This window comes from Maylandia zebra, linkage group LG23 (assembly GCF_041146795.1).
Source record: "Maylandia zebra isolate NMK-2024a linkage group LG23, Mzebra_GT3a, whole genome shotgun sequence".
Taxonomy (NCBI): domain Eukaryota; kingdom Metazoa; phylum Chordata; class Actinopteri; order Cichliformes; family Cichlidae; genus Maylandia; species Maylandia zebra.
The window spans coordinates 2,881,287-2,902,470 of record NC_135188.1 but is presented as its reverse complement, the minus strand read 5'-3'; the positions used below and the strand labels follow the sequence as shown (position 1 = coordinate 2,902,470).

At 40.2% G+C, this 21,184-nt stretch overlaps 2 protein-coding genes across 5 annotated transcripts in view; one reads left to right on the top strand and one right to left on the bottom strand.

Annotated features, from left to right (window-relative positions):
- Positions 1 to 144: 144 nt before the first annotated feature.
- glis1b (GLIS family zinc finger 1b) overlaps positions 145 to 21,184 on the top strand; it is an 89,661-nt gene continuing 68,621 nt past the window's right edge. For 2 of the 4 annotated variants that reach the window (XM_024798697.2, XM_004555069.4), the window contains exons 1-2: positions 10,237 to 10,519; positions 10,621 to 10,929. In XM_024798697.2, the coding sequence (XP_024654465.2) occupies positions 10,653 to 10,929 (277 nt within the window). In that variant the 5' untranslated portion in view covers positions 10,237 to 10,519; positions 10,621 to 10,652. Of the gene's footprint in view, positions 785 to 5,001; positions 5,451 to 10,236; positions 10,520 to 10,620; positions 10,930 to 21,184 lie in introns of those variants that run through there. The other 2 variants (XM_012920139.4, XM_004555068.4) reach the window with 2 other exon arrangements.
- dio1 (iodothyronine deiodinase 1) lies at positions 1,560 to 4,739 on the bottom strand. The gene is made up of 4 exons (XM_004555067.5): positions 4,203 to 4,739; positions 3,985 to 4,128; positions 3,495 to 3,694; positions 1,560 to 3,111 (listed from the first exon to the last, which is right to left on the bottom strand). Exons 1-4 carry the CDS (start codon positions 4,537 to 4,539, stop codon positions 3,046 to 3,048), a joined length of 747 nt encoding a protein of 248 aa, XP_004555124.2. The 5' UTR covers positions 4,540 to 4,739; the 3' UTR covers positions 1,560 to 3,045.

The window sequence follows — 21,184 nt, the reverse complement described above, 5'->3', positions numbered from 1 at the left end:
TCTCACCGTGTGGGCTGTGTTTGTTTTCACCGTACATTAATATTAGAGTAACTCAGGTTTGAAGATACTGCTGAAGCTGTGGACAAATAAACGCTTACATTAGAAAATGAGTTATCCACAAAAAGTGTTGAACTGTAAGTGCTGTTACCACTTGTGTACCTTCTATTTATCAAAAATGCCAAGATTACTAGCACAGATTAACGTCCTGTGTCTTTAAAATGGAGTTGTCATCACATCTTGCTTGCAGTCAGTGCACAGACCAGTGGTGGCTTCGCTAATCGGTGCTTTCACTAAAGCTAGAGGGTGCTGTAGTCAACAGGTACCAGAACAACAAGAGGAAGTCCAGAGGGAGCCTTTGACTCAAAGGAAACTGCAGCTCTGGCTCAACGGCTGTGCATGAAAGATGAGGGACAAATCGTTTCAGCTGTTGACATCAGTGGGTTTGGGACAGTCACCAGCTCAGTTCTGTTACAGTTTGTTCCATGTAGCAGAAATAACAGTTTAAAAGGTGCATGTAGGAAATATTTTACATTTTCTTTGAACTGTGTAACTGTGGTTCGCAGTGGGGATTGCCGTCAGTCTACACTGTATGACAAAAAATCTTTACTCTGCATGTTTATCCTTTGGATTAATTCGTGACTGTCAGTAGAGTAAGAGTAAATTTAAGCTGCAAACAGCCACCTTCACGCCATTTACCACCATATAACAATTTACCTTCAACAGTTTTCAACCCACAACTTACCCTTTGCTGGGAGATCGTCAAGCTTCGTTTCACGGCGTAATGGTGAGTGGCTCCAAAGGGTCTTTATAGTTTCGTTTTAGACGTCTGTGTTTATTTTAGCCGGGATCTATTTATTGCCACCTGCTGGAGGAGGCAGTCGGAGCCACTGAAAGCTCCGGGAGTTGCCAAGCACAGCTTTCCCCTAAACTCTGAGGACAAGCACACTTTGCTTTTGACATCAAACTGCTGTTACAATCACATGGTGACTCATTTTTGTTGCACTTCCATCTTGTAAATGTTTTTACTTGCAGCTTAAGAATTTTAAGACAAGTAAAGGCCAGAAGAGCAGCACTTGGAATCTACAAACGCTTGATGAAACGTTTTTATTCTATTAAATGTCCTTCACTTTCCTTGAATGATGCATCTGTTATCTTAATATAAGACTCACTTGAGCATGATCGGTTTTTCCCCTCCATGTCTTTATGTTGCCCTCTAGTGGGCTTCAATACACACAATGCTTTGCAAATGCCCATGGCTTTGACACACATACTGCACATCCATAGTTTGGTTAAACTTTATGATTCAGACCTGAATCCTGACAAAAGTTCATCGTTGGGAGGATCCTACAGTGTTGTGGTTCCTGTCTAACAATGGGAAATGAGGCTAAGCTGCTGCTGGCTAGCCTCCACAGGATGTGGCCTGACTGGGCAGCAGCCAAACCTACCCTCCAACTTCAGTCACACAAGAAATGTTATGAAAGCTGTAGCCTTTGTTCAAAACATATCTGTGTCATATACTTGTAAAAACAGGATTTAAAAAAAAATGAATAACTAAAACCTTATTTCATTTCAGTTTTGCTTTTATTATTGCCACAAGTCTCACATTAGCACTAGTGTTTATGAGACAACACAAAGTATTCTGGCAACTAAAAGAAGTCAAACTACAAATTATTAATGCTTGGATCGAAATTAAAATCCGATTCTTTTCTCCAATACAAAATTTTATCAAAATACTTGAAAGCTATCTTGTGCCCTTTCACCAACTACACCAAGATAAGAACCCTCATTAGATTAAATTATGTAACATGGACACTGGGTGCCAAAATCATCTGATGTGCAGATAACACAGTTAGATATTAAGGAATCTGAACTTTACAATCCACACACAGTGCAGAAGGTTTATCATTTCCAGACAAGACAGCAAACAACAGGCAGATTCTCATGTGGGAGAAATCTGCTCTTTGTTGGTATTAAAACTCTGAAAGCATTTTTTGTAATAATGGAGAATTCGAGCTTTGCAACAATCATATTCTCTTTTAATGGGTCAAGCGTGAGTCACAGTGACAAACACAAAGTGGCTAGCATACGGTGCTGCTGCATGTCTGTTTTTATGACTCTGACAAAGTGAGTACTCTTATGTTGAGGTGCTACCGGATGACTTCACATCCAAGAATATTCAAATCAATAAGTGTCCAATAATAAATTAACCTACGTAGTTCAAAGACTTCCAGCTAGAAGAGGTTTTGACTGGCATTGTCATGTAAATAGTAGCCAGCTGTTGAAACTGTGGAGAATTCATAAGTGTGCACTTGATAACTGACACTGAAAATGGGAAAACTTTCAGTGCCTTAAATCTTCAGGGAGTTTAACTGAAGAAGCCAGGCAACATAAGCAAAACACATATGGAAGCAAACTACATCTGCTGTCTAGTCTGTGATACAACGAACATGACATGACTGAGGTTGGCCGTCTCCCTGCGTTTCAATGCATCTGGCTCCAGAGACCAGAGGTTTAATCTGTAGCCGTCACTAAGAAACACAGAGAGGGGGTTGCAAGCTCAGAGGCTGACATGTCGTTTAAGACTACAGAAAGGTTACACACCATTTCTACACCTTTTGTGATTAATGTGAACGACTGACAGTAGGACTACATGCTGATGTAGTGGAATTACAGTTACAATGCAGACAAACCTGCGCCATAATAAACCCACCACGCAACCAAAAAGAGAATATGGACAAAAAACACATGCATGCTCACACAAATTACATCTCCTGTATGCGCCGTTTTATCACAACCGCTGAGTGGACTGTCTCCCTGTGTTTGAATGCATCTGGCTCCAGAGTCCAAAGTTTAATCTGCAGCCGTCATTAATTAACACTGAGAGGAGAGTTCAAGCTCAGAGGCTGATATCTTTTTTTTTTAAGACAACATGAGAGCCTGATTGTAAAACCCCCCACCTATATAAGTAATGTATACTGGTTAGAATGTAGATAAAACCCACCCCTTAATAAGAAGAAACCTTTATTCATATAAGCGCAGAGTTTCTTATTTTATCTTCTCCAAGAAGGATCGCACCTCCGCTGGGTTGTAGCCCCAAGGCCCTTTCCCTCCCTGAGGAACATAGTAACAAATGTTAAAAGCATAATTAATTACACTTTATTATAAAGATACTAATTTAATTCAAACGAGAGGACCAGAAACAGGTTTTTGTCATCTAAACTACATATCTGGTCCGGCTGCCATGAGCCTGGTTCAGTGCCAAAAATGTGCCCTTGTTATGCTTCTTCAACTCCTGCACCACACGCGATAGCGTGTGTTGAGATAGTGCAGATTGCACTCACGCCCATAATGCTGGTATGACTTCAAATTGCGTGAGAGAAGCAGTGAGTGGAAAGTGAAAGAATTTGGCCTTGTTGCTCTCTAAATACAACTCATCAATTAGCAGCTCAGAAAGAAACTATTCAAGAAATTGCCCGTTTTTGCACCTGTCTTACCTTGTAGAGCACTTTCCCAGCCTGCAGAATGTAAAGCCTCTCAGGCAGAGCTCCGTATTTTATGGTGGTGACGTCAGTCATTTCATCCACAACCACAGGACACAGGGGTTCACTCTGAACCAGGACCTGTGCCGCAGACAGCCTGTCCTCCAGGCTCTGGTGCTGGTTGATGTCATAGTTGTTCTTAAAGGCCCAACCATCTGCAAGTGAAACCAAAAGTGCGTTTTCACATGATTGCACCAGAACAATATAAACAGAAAGCATATAAGTAGTTTGTGTGTTCATAGAGATAATGAATGCTATAACTGGATTACAAACGTCCAATAGCCAATCACAGATCTGCATCTCCTGGGTTTAGTTTCAAGCTAAACATTCATCAGCATTATTCAGATCTTAAAGAAACAAAAAACCTTCACTTTCTTGCTTGGTGATATTTTGGCCACATGTCTCCACCCACAAATTTCAGGTTCTGCAAACAACTTGTACTCACCTGTCGAATGAGCCTCTGCGATGTAGATCACAAGAAAGTCGGCTACATCGCTGAAGTCCTTGACGAGTTGCTTGAACTCATCAAGTTTGTACATAAACGGGGGTCAGGTGCAACTTCCAAAACTCAGCACAAGCGCTCTGTTGCCTGCAGAGAAACGGCAATGTTGGCGCAAAGAAGCATTGCATAACAGCAGATGAGCCTGGGTTTCTTTAACGCACCTTTTAAATACTTGGAGATGCTGGTTTTCTCGCGGTCCATAGTGACCACAGGTGAGTCTGGAGCTTCTCCTCCCACAAACGCCTCTTCTCCGAGAGACAGCCACATGTGAAAAGAAGCGGTTTTAATAAATGCCAAGGACATAAATGTCAGACCCCAATCCTCATAGTTAAACCTGGGATTCTGGGTCATGGTGATCTTTTCACCCATGCGAAGTATGAACTTCTTCGCAAGGCTTGGTGAGAAAAACTGCAATATCGCCAGCATGAGAAACAGTCCCAACATGTAGCAAAACATGCATGCTGTCGACAAATAAAGCAGAATTTTTTGCAGAAACATGGCAGCAGCTTGCCGGTGGTATGTCCCGTGTTTCAAGGCGTCTCCAGCGGAACTCTTTGGATCGCTCGTTTAAAATTGTTGGTCAGGCTCCCTCCCACTCTGCTGCCTTCACGGTCTTTCGTGTAAGATCGTTCATTTTACCAACAGAAACAAAAACTTCCATTTACACGACGGTAACAGTTGTTATTCTGCGCTTTAATACGCTTTCTGTTGATTACATATTAATACCCGCGTTTTCATCTTGCTAAACATCCCATAGCGTAGTTGGGAGCTAATTTTCTTCAATATTTCCCACCGTGAAGAAACATCAAATCAAAGCCAAATCAAAAAAGGCTGGTAGCTCTCGTTTATACAAACAAGTAGAAGATATAAATGAGTACGACTGTCTTAAAATCAGCCGATGTCCTGTTTTATGTCCTGCTAGTAAGTGGTTGCTTGGCAACATGACCGTAGGCGCGTAAGAGGAGTTCACGGACAAACTGATATTTGGTTATTATAATAAGATTAACTTTAATTATAATTGTAGGTCATCGAGACATAAAATCAACATTTCATTTCATAATACAAAAGTTTGCTCCAAAACGATGCTTTGAAAAGTTTCTGTCCGGTAGCAGGAAACACTGATGATTTTTTTCAGCTCAATGTTTAATTTATCGCTAATGACGTCTCGTAATCGCCTCACATACCTGTATTTTCCAAAGCACCAGTTAGCTTTAGCACCGGGTACCCTACTGATTTGTGGGAAAAGGATAAAGGAGAAAACAACCGCTCCGTGAACACTGCTAACGAGTATGAGGTTGTTTTTCCACAGGGCTCAGTGGTAGTTATTGGCGGTTTGCTCGACCACTGTTTAGCTACATGGGTGTTAAAGGGCAACAGGTGTCGCCGTCTTCTTTTCAGGCCACATAAATGTAAGTTTGACTTAGCTTTGCCTGCTTTCAGTTTATTTAAACACTGGTTTGTTAGCAAGCGTGTTAGCCAAGTGCAGTTCAGCTTTGTAGCTCCCACGTGTGAGTGTATTGTAGTGCTGCAGGTAATTTAACATCACAGGGGAAATTGTTCACAGTGGGATACAAGTGTGTAACCTCTTTTATGGTTACTTCTTTGGTAAAGGCCATAAGGCCTTTCAAGTGATGGCCTTTCTGTGGTGACTGTCAAAAAAGGGAAGAAAAATAGATATAAATAAATATATTTTTCCAGATTAAGTAAACTGGACTTTCCTTTTTCAATACGATGTCAAATCATAGGTTCATGCATACGTGGACTTTAAAAACCTGAAATTACTCATAAGATTTTTTTTTCCATAATTAGCTAAGGGGATGTAGTAATATTGTGATTGGAGCAGCATGTCACATTTCATTGCAATTATTTTGTGTTTCTTGAAGCACAGACAATCTGAAGAAGTCGTTAGATTATGCATCTGACTTACTTTACGTCAAAAGCATATAGCTCAAAAATAAAACTTATGAAATTTGTCCAGTAAGTTTTTTCCTAAGATTGAAATGATGACCAAACGTCATGCAACTAATGGGCATTTTCAAACTCGTGTCTACTTTTGAATTGTTTAAGAGAGTTTAAACTATCTGCTGCACTATTACCTCAATAATAAAATGAGCTCATTAAATTTGGTTTTCATTAATTCCTGAGTGTGTTTGGTTTGTTTTAAAAAAAAAAAAAAAAGTTTAGTTTTGGTTAGGTCTCCTAGTTTCAGCATTAAATTATTTATTTATTTTAATGTTATACCAACACTTTGTGATGACCTGTCACGTCGACATCCTTGTCTTAGTTATAGCATACACATACACCAAATCTCTTCCTGTATATTAATTTTATATATTATAAAATATGATTATATTTGTGAGTACAACATAATCCAACCTTTTCAGTCAGTTAAGTTATAAACCTAATGAATAATTAATTCTCCTGGAAAAACAGCCATAGTTTTTAGATGAAGTCTAAACCTTTTAGCCATCTCTAATGGGCATGAGTATTATGTAATGGGGGGTTTTTCCCCTCTTTCCTTCAGAATAAAATCTATTCCCTTTTTCTGTGGACCTTTGTACAGCAACATAATCCTAAAACAGAGAGCATTACTTGTTGACATTATAACCCTTAAGATTTGTAAGTAGCTTACAAAAAAGCTTCCTGGTTTGACCTGTATTTTTATATTTGTTCTTTTCTTGCTGCCAAGACATTTAACGCCAAGGCCACAGGTGAAGGAATAAGACTAAGTATATCTAAAACTGTCTAATATGCAATAAAAATACACCTAAACACGTGAATTTCATGCAAATTCCAATTGAAACTATATTAAGATCTGCTTGTCCTTTAAAGATGTGGTAGCGCTAGTGATAAGCATATATTAACTTTCACAGTGCACTTTTTTCAGCTTTCCTTCATGGCATTTGCTGCAGGAACAGTCTTGTATTATGTTTTTATTCTCGTCATATATGTTTAAAATTATACGTTGTTCTAAGAAAAGTTTGCATTATGTTGCATTAGTTACCCAGTGTCAATGGCACAGTTTTCTGTAAACAGGCCCACAGCTAAATTGTGAAAACCGGGGTTGACAACCCACAATGTAACTTTGTCATGTTAAGAGAAGAGAAGCTGTTAGGTTCAGACAAGCCAAATAATGGGGAAGATGTCCCGGGACTGTTGAACTTGTTTTACTTGTTTTCTAATTGCAGGCCACCAGAAAGATGTATAAAAGTCATCTTATCTCTGGGGTAAAAGAAAGGGAGATTTCAAAGTCAAAAAGGCGCGCTTAAGCCTAAACCTAGTTTTCAGTGGGACGAAGGAAGTGCACTTTTTACCTGGCCACATGGCAAATTCTTTCTTTGACCAGTTTCTCCATGAATGAACTCTCAGATGACAGACTACCTTTTATTTTCACAAACATGTTGAGCTTTTCTAATTATTCGCAATATTTGAATTTCATGTATTTATTTACATGGTATTTATCGCAAAGTGAATTTCACTTTTATCTGGCCAAAAAAGTTACATGATGCTTTTCTTGTGAAACAGTGTCATGTCCAATGTTCCCTCTAATTTTTCACGTGTCTGAGCGAACACACAAACTCCCTGAGCGGACACTTGGACCACTGTGAGCAACAGCAGACGTGTGCACTGTGGTCACGCCAGCATCTAATCCATCCAAGTTACATGTTTATTAAAATAATCCAATTACAGCATTTACATGTATGTTAGACTACTTTTAATTAACTGCTTTAGCCCACCTACAATGAAAATTGTAAGTGGGCTAATGCACCAGTGACACACTTGGCTGCCTTCACCACCCGTATCTGATCTTTTTTTGTTTCTTCTGTGCAGCTGGTGAGCAGTAGGTCAGAATACTCTCTACTGTTGACCAGTAGAAGTTGGGCACATTGGTAAATAGTTTTTACACTGTTTTTTTTTTACACAGGTCAATGAGAACCCCGTAATGTAAAGTTTTTGGGTAAAATATGAAGGCTTCCTTCCAGTGTTGAAACTTCTACATTTGCAAACAAAAAAGCTGGGATGCTGTGTAAAATGTTGATTAAAACAGAATGCAACTGTTTCCATATTCTATTCACAATACACAGAAAACTGAGGAAATGTAACATTTTAAGGAAAAGTAAGGGAGGTAGTTTTGAATTTGAAAAAATAAAAATGGTCTCAAAAAAGAGTTGTTTTTATGACTGTGTATTGTGTAACTGAAATATGCATGGTCTTTCTTAAAAAAGAAGCCATCTGGATGGGAGCATATTTTGCTCTAAAGCCTATGTAGCTTTTAGCATTGATGGTGCGTTTCCACATGTGCAAGCTACTAGCTCCATAGGCACTAATGCACCCTCATACCACGAGAGATGTAGGCTTTTGACCTGAGTCTTGATAACAAAATTTGTTAGTGAACTGTGTTGAGAAACAGCAGTTTCTAAAACTATTGCTGAACCCGTGAGGTGATTCATTCATGTTAGAAAATCTTTAGATGTTTTCTTTTACCTGCAGCCCTGGAAAGACCAAATCGTCTTGGGAGAAAGTAAAAAGTATAAAAAAAATACTTCAACCCATTAAGAAGGCTTACTTATCTTAGCCTAATCTTATAGGCTATATGGTCAACAAGTACAGGCTTAGTGCCCTCTGCTATGTTGCTGCACAAAGGTCTAAAGAAGCAGACAGCATCTCCACTTTACTTTTTGAAACAATAGTTATGCTGTGTGATGTTGATCTGTAATAAAATGGTTATTGTAAGCTGAGTATGATTTAAGCATGCAGTTAATAATTAAAATTACAGATTAGTATGCCACATACATGTGCCGTTCAATGAATCCTTGGTCTATAAAATGGGTGAAAAAAATCTTTTTAAATTATTTTTTTTAAACGTAGCATCTTCAAACTGTCCCCTCAAACTCCCTTAGAGATAAGTCTTAGAGATAAGTCTTAGAGATAAGTGCCAGGCCCTGAAGTCTGGCCGTGTTACATCCTCCAATTCATTTTCTGCCGTTTAGCCAAATAGATAAGAGGAAACAGAGGAAACGAAAACTGTCGTTTTAAGTAACACACAGGAAATTCAAAACAAACTCAAACCTTTAGTTTAGTTTAGTAAATTGGAATAACCGGATGAAGAAACAAAGGCAGCACAAGTCGCGCATTTTTACAGCCGATATTTTCCTCACACTTTACAGCAGCAAAGTGAGCGCTTACTCCCGCCGTTTATCTCCTAAGGCATTTATAAACTTTCCTTCACCTCCGTGCATTTACGCAACTGTTTAGATTCGTCTTTACTGAGCATCTTCGCTTCCATGTAAACACCGCAAGATGGCGCTGCAGAATTGCAATTTTCTTGTTAAGAGAGAGAGAGAGAAAACCCAGCCACTTACAGGGTGAGGCGCCCGGTCAGCGTCGCAGGAAAGAACCGTTTGATCATAAGCACTGAAATTAAATCTGTGGGTTAATTAGGCAACAGTGGTGGTTTTGATTGGTGGTTTTCTATATGAAGGTTTTGTGTTACCGCTGATATTAAACTTGTTTAGATAATTATTAAGTTTGGCCACAGAGTGGTGGCGCTTGCCTCTCAAATGACTGCCATAAATAACAGGAAAGCTTTAGAATAATTTGTGCTGTTTACATTATTTTTGAGAAATGTTTCCAATTTAAGCGCAACAATAGAGATTAAATCCCATTAATATTACTAGTTACTGAAAACTTTTTTTAAACGTAAGAACTCGTGATTTTCATGAACAATTAAAGTAACTGAAATCATTTTGGCGGCTCAAGCAAACTGACCAATTTAATTGAATTCAAAGGGATTTATTGGTATAAACAGTTCCCCTCACGTTTTTATTTTTCTTTAAATTAAGCCAAGCCTCTGTGGAAAAGCAGCATGGAAACCACAGACACAAATCCATAACCAAACGAACTACTGAGATGGAGAGTCCTGATCCGATCTGCTCAATAAAAGCCTCGGAATAGCCTTGTGCATATGAAACTATGCTTGTTCTCGTAAATGCTTACATTTCCCTCAGGAGCTGTGGGTCATTAAACGCTGAAATTCAGTGTTGTGACATAGTGTCGATCACATCATGATTAGTAACAGCGAGCTTTGAATGATACCGGGCGCATCATAAACACGCATGATGATGCAGGATATTGCACACAACTTTATGGGAGTTTATTCGAATCTTGATTCGTGCGTTACTCAGAACTGCTACATCGTCCCGATCCAGATCTTATCCCCCCACGGAAACACGGACACCGTCCTTATTGGCGCTCCTGCATACCGGTGCAGCTATTGGGTGTCAATCTCACGCAAAAAGAGGGGGGAAGAGAGAGAGAGAGAGAGAGAGAGAGGTGTGTGCACGGGATGCTGTGATGTCTGGTCGCCACTGAGAGGATGCTATCGATCAGGCGTGCAAATGCTTCCTTCTCCGCTTTGATAAGCATGGTCGTGTACGCGTTTAGACTCTTTCTGCTCCTCGTAAACAAATTGGACAAGGTAGGTGTTGCCAAATCCCTGAAGTTTCCCAATGTGACGATTTCCCCCTGGTTCATATAGACTGCGGCGATTTGTTGACCTTTTTCTTTTCACGCGCACAGGTAATGTGAGCGGGGACCGCACTGGGTCATTAATGCAAAACTCCTCAGCGCTGTTCGGGATGGTGAGCCACTGCCAGACCCCTGCTTTCACCGACTTCACTGGCTTGACGCTCTCCGTGTACGGCAGCAAGGGAGACATCTGTGCGCGACGAGCAGGGAACGGCTTTGGATCGCAGATTTGCCGGAGCCCTCATGACACCCCGACTCACATGAACTGCGCCAGCCCGAAGCGACTCTCCGCGTCCGAGGAAAAAGCGCATCTGTCAGGCAAAACTGCGCGCTTGTGCTTCTCTCTCCCACCGGTGCAAGGTAGGCTCTGTCGGCACTCCTGCTGCTGAGCATGGAGGATGTTGCAAAGTCCTTTAACTGAGTGGATTCGCCAGTTGAAGGAAATTGAAATGTTTTTCATCTCTTTATTTAAAACAAACGTTATGGCACATTCAGCCAGACAGTTTGACCAGTTAGCAGTTCTGGTTATTTGAGAGTGATTTAAAAAGCCATCATCTGAATGAATATTGCTTCCACATGGCTTCTAAAGAGCGTCCTTTGATATAGCTGCACTTTGGTGTAAAGAGCATTGTTTGCAGTTGTGCGTTAGGCCTTTTAATTAAACTCAGACCTCCTTTGGGTGCTGGCCAATTCATAAACAGTCTATCAAAGACTTCTGTGAAGGGATATAGAAAGCTGCCAAGCAAATGTGCACTTCCTATGTGTGTTAACAAGGAATAGTTGAGTTCAGTGTCACATTGGCTTATCTAACAATAGGAAAACTCTTTCTTGGACAGCTGCAACTGTCTATTTTGTCTCAATTTGAGAAAAAATATTAGGGCTTTTAGTTAACTAAGTAGACATGCTTAAATTGCTAAAATATTCTTATATGAGTCCTTTGGTGCCTGTTGGTTAAAAAAAAATCAAGAAGCAGGGCTGCGAGTTTATCGGTGAAGGGAAAATCTTTAAAGCAAAAATTCCATAGATGAAAGTGGAATATAAATAGTATACAGAGTGGAAACTGTGTTTTTAGTCTGTGCTATTCTGTTTAGACAGTGTTGTTGTGAGTGGGTGGAGGTAATTACAGCCCCGTCCTAAATTCTGATTAGACTGAACAGACTTTTATATTAGCAATCACCCTTGCAGCAAGAAGAGGATCAACGGATTTGATTATTGTTTCTTGGTCCTAAACACAAACCATATGTCTGCTGAATGTCTCTCTGCATTTATGAGTTCTCTCAGAGCACAGTTGTGCCCTCAGCCCTCCATCCCCAGCATCCCGAACCAGAATGAATTGTCTCATTGTCTTTTCAGCGCTTTTGAACTCGCTTCCCGTAAATTGTGGGAATGCAAGATGTGTTATGTGTTTGTAGTTCACGTTATGCAGATTAACACTGAGGCAGACGCATTCTTCTTTTTTTTTTTGGCCTGAATGTATAAAACAATTGAGTGAAATTTTAATAAGGTCATCATTTTTATGGCAAGCAAAACTTCATCCAGCAAGAGTTTCCTTAAGCACGCACTGATTCAGCGACATTATATTTTATTGTAGCATTCAGGAATACAAAGTTTAATTACGTTTAATGTGAACTCTAATGTTTCTAGCCTGCACAAATATGTGCTGCATTACAGGCATTTTTACAGTGTTTTATAGTCAGTCTTGGTGAGCATGGAGTATGAAAATGATCTCAGTACTCATCAGTCTTTTGTATAATGCCTCATTTCAGCCCGGTCATATTACATACTCCCATTTGGGGACAGAGCTGGAATTAAGGCTGCATTCTCAACCATTACTTTAGATTTATTCTGAAAGGGATCTCAGAACAAACAGTGCCTGTAATATTTCTCCTAATGGAAGTGAGACAGCGGAGGAAGACTTAACTCAGATAGGAGATTCCCGACCTTTTCCGTGAACCCTGTAATTGCAAAAAGTGAGGTATTACTCAGTGATAACAGCGATTCAAATGTAGGTGGTGGTGTTTCATCTAATCCATGGAGGAAAGCTGTCACGCACCACAAGATGTTTGCATTTGGAACTGCTTTGCTGGTTTTCTAATTGCTCCCAAACTACAAAAACCATGCTCTCTGCCAGTTTTTCTTCATTGTGTTCGATTGTTTGCATAAGTGTTTACAAGTGTAAAACCACTGACTTGAATGAGAGTCGGTGAATGAGAGAGCATTCGACAATACATATATATATCTATATATCTATAGATATATATATGTATATTTATAGAAACTATAGAAAAGCACCATTTTCTCTATTTTTCTTCGCACCAAGTCAAATAACACTTAAATCTGTGCATGACTTCAGACAGTGTGCTTATTTTTTCCGTCCTCTTTGTTAGTTTAACGGTGGCTAATCACTCTAACACTGCAGGTCAACTGTGCTATAAATATTAGCGCCCACCAGCAAAGAAAATATTAAGCCTGCAAGGAAACCAGCTGAATATCAGCTTGAATGAATTGTCTACTCTAGCATCATTTGATATCTTACTGAAGTTTCTCCTGGCCAGAACGATGCTGCTGAGTCTGAGCTTATTTAAGGAAATGTTTGAGTCTGAAGAGTGTGCTGGTGTCCCACACTGCTGCTCTCAGATAATGCACAGGATGTCTCTAAAGAGATGAGTAATCAACATTTGAGCTTGTATGTTTTTGTGCCACATTATCATGTGAATAGCACCGGTGTACCAGTGTAAGCACATAAACTCACCAACCTCCATGGCATCAATCTTATATATTGTAAACAGACACTGTGTGAGCCTACACTGCGTGCACACATCCGCTGATATCCTCAGACACTATTTTTATGGGGAAGTGGCTTTGGTATCAATGTGAAATTCCCTCAGACTGACTTGGTTTCCTGTGTTTTCCCCCAGACGTCAGACTGTGGGGCGATAATCTGACTGTTATGAGAAACAACCAACCATTACAGTGCTGCTTTCAGCCTCTGAAGTGTAATACACTTAATGACAGCTTCCCAGTAGCCCGTGAATAATTTCAGTTGTAAGTGCAAAGTCTTTATTGTGAGAAAAGCAGCGGTTCCAAGCAAACTGTGTGAATTGTTACCCGTGTGGTGTCAAATGTATCTGAAAAACAGAAGAAAAGCTTGTCAGAGTCGCCTTTTCTTAAAAAGTCAGACAAATCAGAGTAATTAAATGTCCCAAAATATCCTTCTCATTCATCAAAACCCAGTGTTCAGCCAAGCCTAAGAGGAAACTGGTGATTACATAAAAATATCAGTATTCCAATACTTTCTGTTGGCTAGATTCTGAGTATAGGCTTTCATCTAAATCATTAGATTTGTGTCACATCAAAATGTTTATATATCTATAATTCTGGGAGAATATTTGTTTCAGCTGTTTCAAGGGGTTTTAAATTTCTTAAACTACCTGTGACTTGAGGCTTAAAATGCCTTTAAGCGTATTTGATGTATGCCCAGACAATATGATTTATTTTGCTTGGATTTCACTGTTTCTGGGGGAGAGTTCAGTTGTGTTATTGCTGAACTGTTTTGGTTTAATGCTGAAAGGTTAAGAAAATCGACACAAATCAGTGACTTCACATCGTGGTTTGTTAACTTGTTACCAAAAGCAGTCGATGGAGTTCATATAGTTTAGTGAAGTCGTTCATTTTTTTCTCCCCAGTATTCTAACACAAAGCTTCAGGAATGAAAAAGTGTCATAATGTCATAGTTGGTAAGGTAATTAATTAAATCTAGTCTAGACTAAAAGTCTAGAATTTAATGAAAGTTCATGTATTTTTATATTTTAGAGGCTGTTAAGCAAGCTAGGAAAATTTGGTTTTACCCTAATCGGGTCACAAAAAAATCAAAGCAATAGTTAAAGAATACAAATCCTCATCTGGGTTAATATTCAGGTGTTGCAGTGTTTTGTATCATTTACTTTACAGAGTCATTTTTTGTTGCTTGCTTTTTAAACTTTTTGCCAAAACCACATTTTACTTTTTAAATAGTGAATCATTTTCATCTTTTTTTTCTTAAAAATATAATTTTTTTAAGAAAAGAAAGGAAAAGAAAAAAGTTCCTCTGCCGATCACTTTTCTGTTGAAAGGAGAAAAAGCTGACACGAGCACTGAAATATCAGTTTATTCAGTGCGGCTGCAGTTTGAAAGAAGGCTGTGGGTCTCAGTATCGCTGTAACTCCTTTTGCCAAAAAGTAGTGGCAGTGATGAAAAGCTTATAGGCGCTTTTTCTCGAAGATATTTTGAAAGACCGATCAACCCTCAGAAACGTTTTGCTGCTACCGCTGCTCTGTGACATTTGACCTTTTATTGAACGTCTTCTTCGCTTAATTTCTCTGCTGAGGCTAACCAGATAGTGAAAAACTACACAGCACATTTTTTGGTTATGCTTTTTTTTCAGCCAGCTGTACTTTATGTGGAATGTGTCATCGTGAACGGTCTTCTCTTTGTCCGGTTGTTCTCCTTGGAAAAAATACACACGGACCTGTTTATATATAAAAAGTAGCACAGTGATAGTAACATTCTTTTCCTGGGTTTTCTCACCGCTCGGTGCATTCCCATGAGCTAAAGAGCCTCAGCCCACGTCTTTGCATATTGCATGAGCTCAGCAGTGAGTTATGGGCAAATGTGAGGGTGCTGCCTGGGAAGGGTGTTGCAGGGTGTAATATTTGCAGCATGTTCCATTGATTCATAAAGCGAAGGCCCGGTGATGATTCTGCAACGGTATTCCCGTAAACCTCTGCCTGAGACGCTGGATGCTGGGTAATGGAATAAAAGCACTTCCTGAGTCACAGCCACTAGAGAGGGAGAACGAGAGAACACCCCTTGTGTGGCATGTGCTGGGCTGAATCACCTCAGCCCAACTCGGCCTGAGATCCACGTGGTGTGTATGGAATCAGGAGGTACGGCAAAAGGAAGAGACGAGAGTTGCATCAGCTGTGGTCGGATTCTGATTAGATTTGCTAAATGAGCTTCAAAAAAGCTAAAATGTGATGTTTGCTGTGCTTTTCCTTTTCTGTTGTAAGGTCAGATGTTCTCATTCTTATGTGACCATTGTGGTATGACTATGGCATCTCACTCTAACCAAAAGCATTCTGACTTGCATTCTGCCAAGGAATCCAAACAGTCACACAGCAAAAATATGATCTGGTTTGAGTAAGTGTCGAAATATCTCTGGAATACCAGAAGAAATTTGCCCGGGGCCTCAGCTTAATCAAGAAAAAGCTGCAACGTTGGCTCAGATATGTCATCGTAAAAGTGTATTTTTAGCACAAACCTTGCCCAAAACTTTTATGCGCTCTTGGCGGTGAGAGGAATAAGCTGCCAGGTGTCTTTGTTTTGGAGCTCAGCACAGAAAAGATAAAAAAAAGACTTTTCTCTGTTTGCCTGGACAAGCATGCCGCAGCTGACCACACGTCTATACAGTCTGCATTACTCATGCATTTTCAGACAGCAGCGACTCCTCTCGCAGAGCTCTCCGTGTATGACTTAGCACATGGGTGGGTTTTTGATTTACATCCCGGCTGTGCCACTTGCTGTTCTTGGCTCAACGCTGCTGTGTTTCATCAAAGAAAAATCCGCTCCACTCTTGACTGTGGCAGTAAAGACGACCGTCCGCCGCCGTGCTGCCTCGGCTAGAGTGCGCCTGGAAGCTTAGGGGGCACTCGCAGCTGTCAGCTAGAGAGAGAGAGACAGGAAGAGAGCAAGACATGACGGGGGAACGAAGAGGACGTAAGGACTCACTGAGCTCCCTTAACAAGTGCTCAAGACCCAAATTGTATGAGTATGAAAAGGCACTGTTTGCATCCGAGTTTTAAGAGAGGCTCCTATTTCATCTTTTTCTGCCAGAGAGTATGTCAGCAGTTTATTTATGCTACATAAAAGCTTACAAAGTCTGCATCACAGCTCGGTAAACAGATCACCATTTAAACCTGCAGCAAGCGACAGATTTAAATGCAAGTCAGCCTCAACTTCTCTAAACGGTGTCTGAAATGTCCCTTTTTTATGAGGCTGGGCATGTTGGACGTTAATCAGCTAGCCAATCAAACACTGGCTTCAACCGAGTGGTCAAAAACAAATGGGCAAACATGATGTTTTAATGCCTTCATTAGAGTGGAGGAGAAGGCAGCCAAAAGGCTCGAGTTTTATCCTCTCTCTCCGTCTCTGCCAGGAAGCTGCCACGGGGCAGTGCCCAGTCAGCTCACTGCACCATTGGCTGGCGCTGCCCCAGTGGACTATCAGAGACATTATAAAGTCTAATAGTGCAGTTTATATATTTTATTAGTGCTCGTTAATCGAAGCCTAGCATTCTGGAAGAATTAGTTATTCTCTAGTCATGTGCAAAGCGATCCAGCCTGAGCACTGTATTAGCTTACCAAGATTATTAAGTGCACAAAAGAACGATGGAACGAAGGCTGCTTAGAGGAAAACTCGTGCACTGTGTCTTGTCTTAAAGTGATGTGGGTTGACATCAATCATAAACACTGAGCGTGACGACTTGACGTTGTTGGACTCAGATATTAACGTGTGCGTTACGTCTTGGCAGATTTTTAGTTTACGAATCGTCCTTTACAGACAGTCAACTTGCCTTGTGGTCGGGATCTACTGATTTTCATTTATTTATTTATTTTTGTATAAAATCTATTTTGAAACACAAATCTTTGGATAGAAATTTATGATGGCATACGTATCTCTTACACGCGCAACAACTGATGATTAGTGTCAGCAGGGTGGCGCAGATAGACTGGTGCTTCTTTGTTATTGGTGAGTCTGGACAGGCACGGTTGTGCATGCTGGGAGGAAGAGGAGGATTTTGGGAAAGCGATGCTGCTGTCTTGTTCAGGTTAAGGCTTTTAAGTCCAAGTTGCAGGGAACTGGGAGACTCGCCAGACCGACTCTGGATGTTAATAAAGTTTAGCGGCTCCATGCCAGCACTGTGATCTGCAACGCTTAGGGTTATTTTTACAGACTTTTTTACAGACAATTATATTTGAAAGAGGAGGCTGTTTTTCAGTGGGCTAATATCAGTGCAAGGAGATAATGTGTGTGATAAGAAGATGCAATTTCCCATGATGTGGTGCTGCAGAGGGCTTTTTTTTATGCGTGGGAATATCTTTTGCATGAGAACTTCCCCTGCAGTACTGAAAACACTATATTACACTTTTTGCTTGTAATATTTTAATAGTGGTTTGTTAAAAGCAAACATTTAACTCTAACTGTTCATGCATTTCTCCACTTAGCTTCTCACCCTAAAAGTTATCAAAGTACAACAAGGATCCGGCATTTTGTGGGGAAGAACGGGGATACAGATCCAACATTTCGGATACCAGTGCAGATGCCTTGGCTTTTTATTGATCTGACACCAGTGTAGAAATTCTCATTCATAATCAGATTTTATGTGCAAGGAAACCTCATTTTAAACACTGTTTTGTTACTTTTTATAAGAAAAGGTAGCAAATCAATGAATAGATATACAGAAACAGTGGATTAGTGTGTCATAAGTAATATTACAAGTGAAAAACAGTAAAAAGTATTTACATTAGTGCGTTTGAGTGTTTACTGTATGTTTACTGCTGTCTCTGCTCTCACTTTCACCTTCGGTGCACCTCCTCACACACAGCAGATAAGACACAGGTGAGAGTGAAGATAATGTTCAGTGTGTTATGGATTATATTACCGTAACTGCACTAAAAGCTCCCCAACATAAGCAGACAAGTCTGTCTGTGGAGGTTTTCATGGTTTTTTGTGAACTCACATTTAGCTGCAAACAAGTAAAGAAAAAGTCGTTGCAAGTGAAAAATAAATCTGGGTAGATGAAGTTTTCAAGTTTAAGTCTTCTTTATTTACACGATGACATGGGGAGGACGGAGCGCTTCACAGATATATGACAGCTTGAACAAAGAGGCCGAACAGCGTAGCTATTCTGCTGTTCTTCACTGCTGAATAAAAATACCATCCAATCGTCTGATATTTGTTCTGTTAGCTTGAGTTTAATAGATTGGCTCCGTACACTAGATCAGCCTTTTGTTACCAATTCCCGATCTGACTTTCTGAGTCATAATTGGACCGATGTCTGATCCACTTATCAGATCAGTGCATCTCTTTGGAAGAGTGAGCACAGCTGATTTATATTCCTCGTGGTTTTTCCCCTTTTTTTTGTTTAGCATAACCAAGCGTTGCTTATTTGCTCTCCTCTTTTTACCTGTCACGTCAAGGTCTATGTTTGCCTGACTAGTTGCCAAGCCAGGAGTTGAAGACATTTAAAGCTACTCTGACTTATAGCTGCTGTACTGATGTACTGATGTCATTGTCTTCTAGGCATCTCAGCCTGATTTTACCCTCTAGACACAAAAACCACATCTCACAGATGTGCTGGCTGCTCTGTCCACAAGTTTCCACTGGAAACAGTAGAGACATCTGCTATCTTCTGGCTTCTGTGTCTTTTAGGTTGTTAGTTTTAAATTCCATTTTAAGGAATATGAGCAATTTTCTTTCTGTTTTTTAATATTATTTGATGAAATTCTGAATAGGAAAAACAGCTTTCCGCAAGCATCGTCGAAGACATCGAGTTCTACCTTTTGATTTATTGCTGCCAAGATTAAGAGTAGGGCTCCTTTTCTCCGTTTGTAGAAAGTGTGTTAAATGGGTCCACATTGCACTGAGTAATACCTTCAGTATGCACTCTTCATTAACATGCTTAACATTCCCCCCAAGACCCAGAAGTCAGCTCCTATAATACACTGCTTAACACAAACATCATGTCGTACACTTATGATCTCTTATGGGGCTCGTTGTTGGCCGTTTCAGGAGCGAGCTGATTTGTGCGTTTGTAAGTGTGTGTTTGTAAGTGTGTTAATGCCGGAGTCCAAGCGAAGCTACACGATGGACAAGTTGAACTCTGAACATGAAAGTTGAACTTGAAAAGTTAATAAAATATGCACTTTTTGCCAGCTAACTGGAGCAGAGATCCATTTGAAAACTCTAGTCAAGAGGTTAGTACACTGTGGTCCAAAATGTGTTCTTTTTGTTTGGCTTGAGGATGAAGTCTGTTGCAACACAGGTCATGTTGAATGTTTCCCAAACAGGACACACAACTTAGTTTTTAAAAATAAGAAATGTTAATACTTGGCAAAATAAATGCTGAGCCAGTGCTAATTTTTCAGCAAGTGTATCAATCACCAAAAAGATGTTATGATCATGTAATACTTTAGGACAGGGGATGGTTTTGTGCATTTCCAAAGACTGGATGTGATTATAAACTTTCCTTTAGAAATCCACATGTTGATGCATTTAAAGAGACCTATTATGCTAAATTACATCCTTGTATTTTTATTTTTGAGTAACTTTGCATGATTTACAGGTATAGTTGTCTACTGTCTGCAACAAGCTATATAAACGAAAAGCATAATAGATAATAATGATGTGCTGGTGGCCAGCTGTTTTGAAAAGGAAGGTTAATAGGAACCAGCTCCTAACCATCCAACTGGCTTGACATGTGCGTCTTTTCTCCTGGTGTTTAGCTTTAAACCTTTACGACAAAGCCAAAGCCCATCAAGAAGAGCTTCATTCACCTTGAAATCGATACGCTGAGATGCTTGGATCCACATAGACAAGACACTTGGAAATTCCCATGGCTACAGTAACCAAAAAAAGCTACCCATTGCAGGAAATGTTTCTTATATATCACCCGGGATTTTAGGCAAGAATATTTAGGATGAGTAGCTGGCTTTTTCCCCAGAATGTCCTCACCAAAGCTGAGTCAGAGATTTACTGAACTGATAGAGTGAGTGAAGAAAGGAGAGAAGAGCAAGATTTTTCCAGTCTCTTCTTTCTGTTTATCTAACTTTTGCCCTTAAAAAGTCAGCTCACAGCACATGTTGGCTAATACCAATAAAAAGCCTAATCAGGCACTTTCAGCTCGTATCGGCTCTTCATCTAATAGGCTTGTGTTTGAGAGTTGAAATGAATTAGGCAGCGTCAGAGCCATGACAGCCAGGTGCTGAGCACTTGGCCCAGTGTCCTGCAGCCTGAGCCAATTGGAAAATGCTTTGCAGAATTTATCTGCACCCTTCTCCCATGACAAATTATTTTATTGTTCCTACACAGTTGGTTTTCATTTAGTCTTTTGGCTAATGATCGGCTGAGAGCATGTGCACCATTGTTGTTCCTTTCCCTCAACTTTTCTTCAACATGGATACTCTGACTGGAAGCGTGCACGTCTGATAGCACACTTTCATGACACATAGAAGGTAGAATGTACACAGATTGGGCAACTGTTGCATATACTGTATGTCCCGAGTGTCTATAAACCTGGGAAATCTTTCCCAAGGAATAACTTCTTCTGATCTCCCCTCAGTGAGCTCCAAACCTCACTGCAAAACCTTTAATCACATTATTCAGTGTTTCATGTACCACGACTAGCAGATATGCTCTGTGAGGGCGGCAGATGTGAGAGATAGGTTGGAGCTCGCCTCACGTCCGAGCCCTGCACTTTGCATGACCTGAGCTCAGTACATCAGGACTGGGCCGCTAATCTTTTACAAATGCTCCGAGTCTCCATGACCGGGCCCTCGCAGAGATGGCTTAGTCAAAA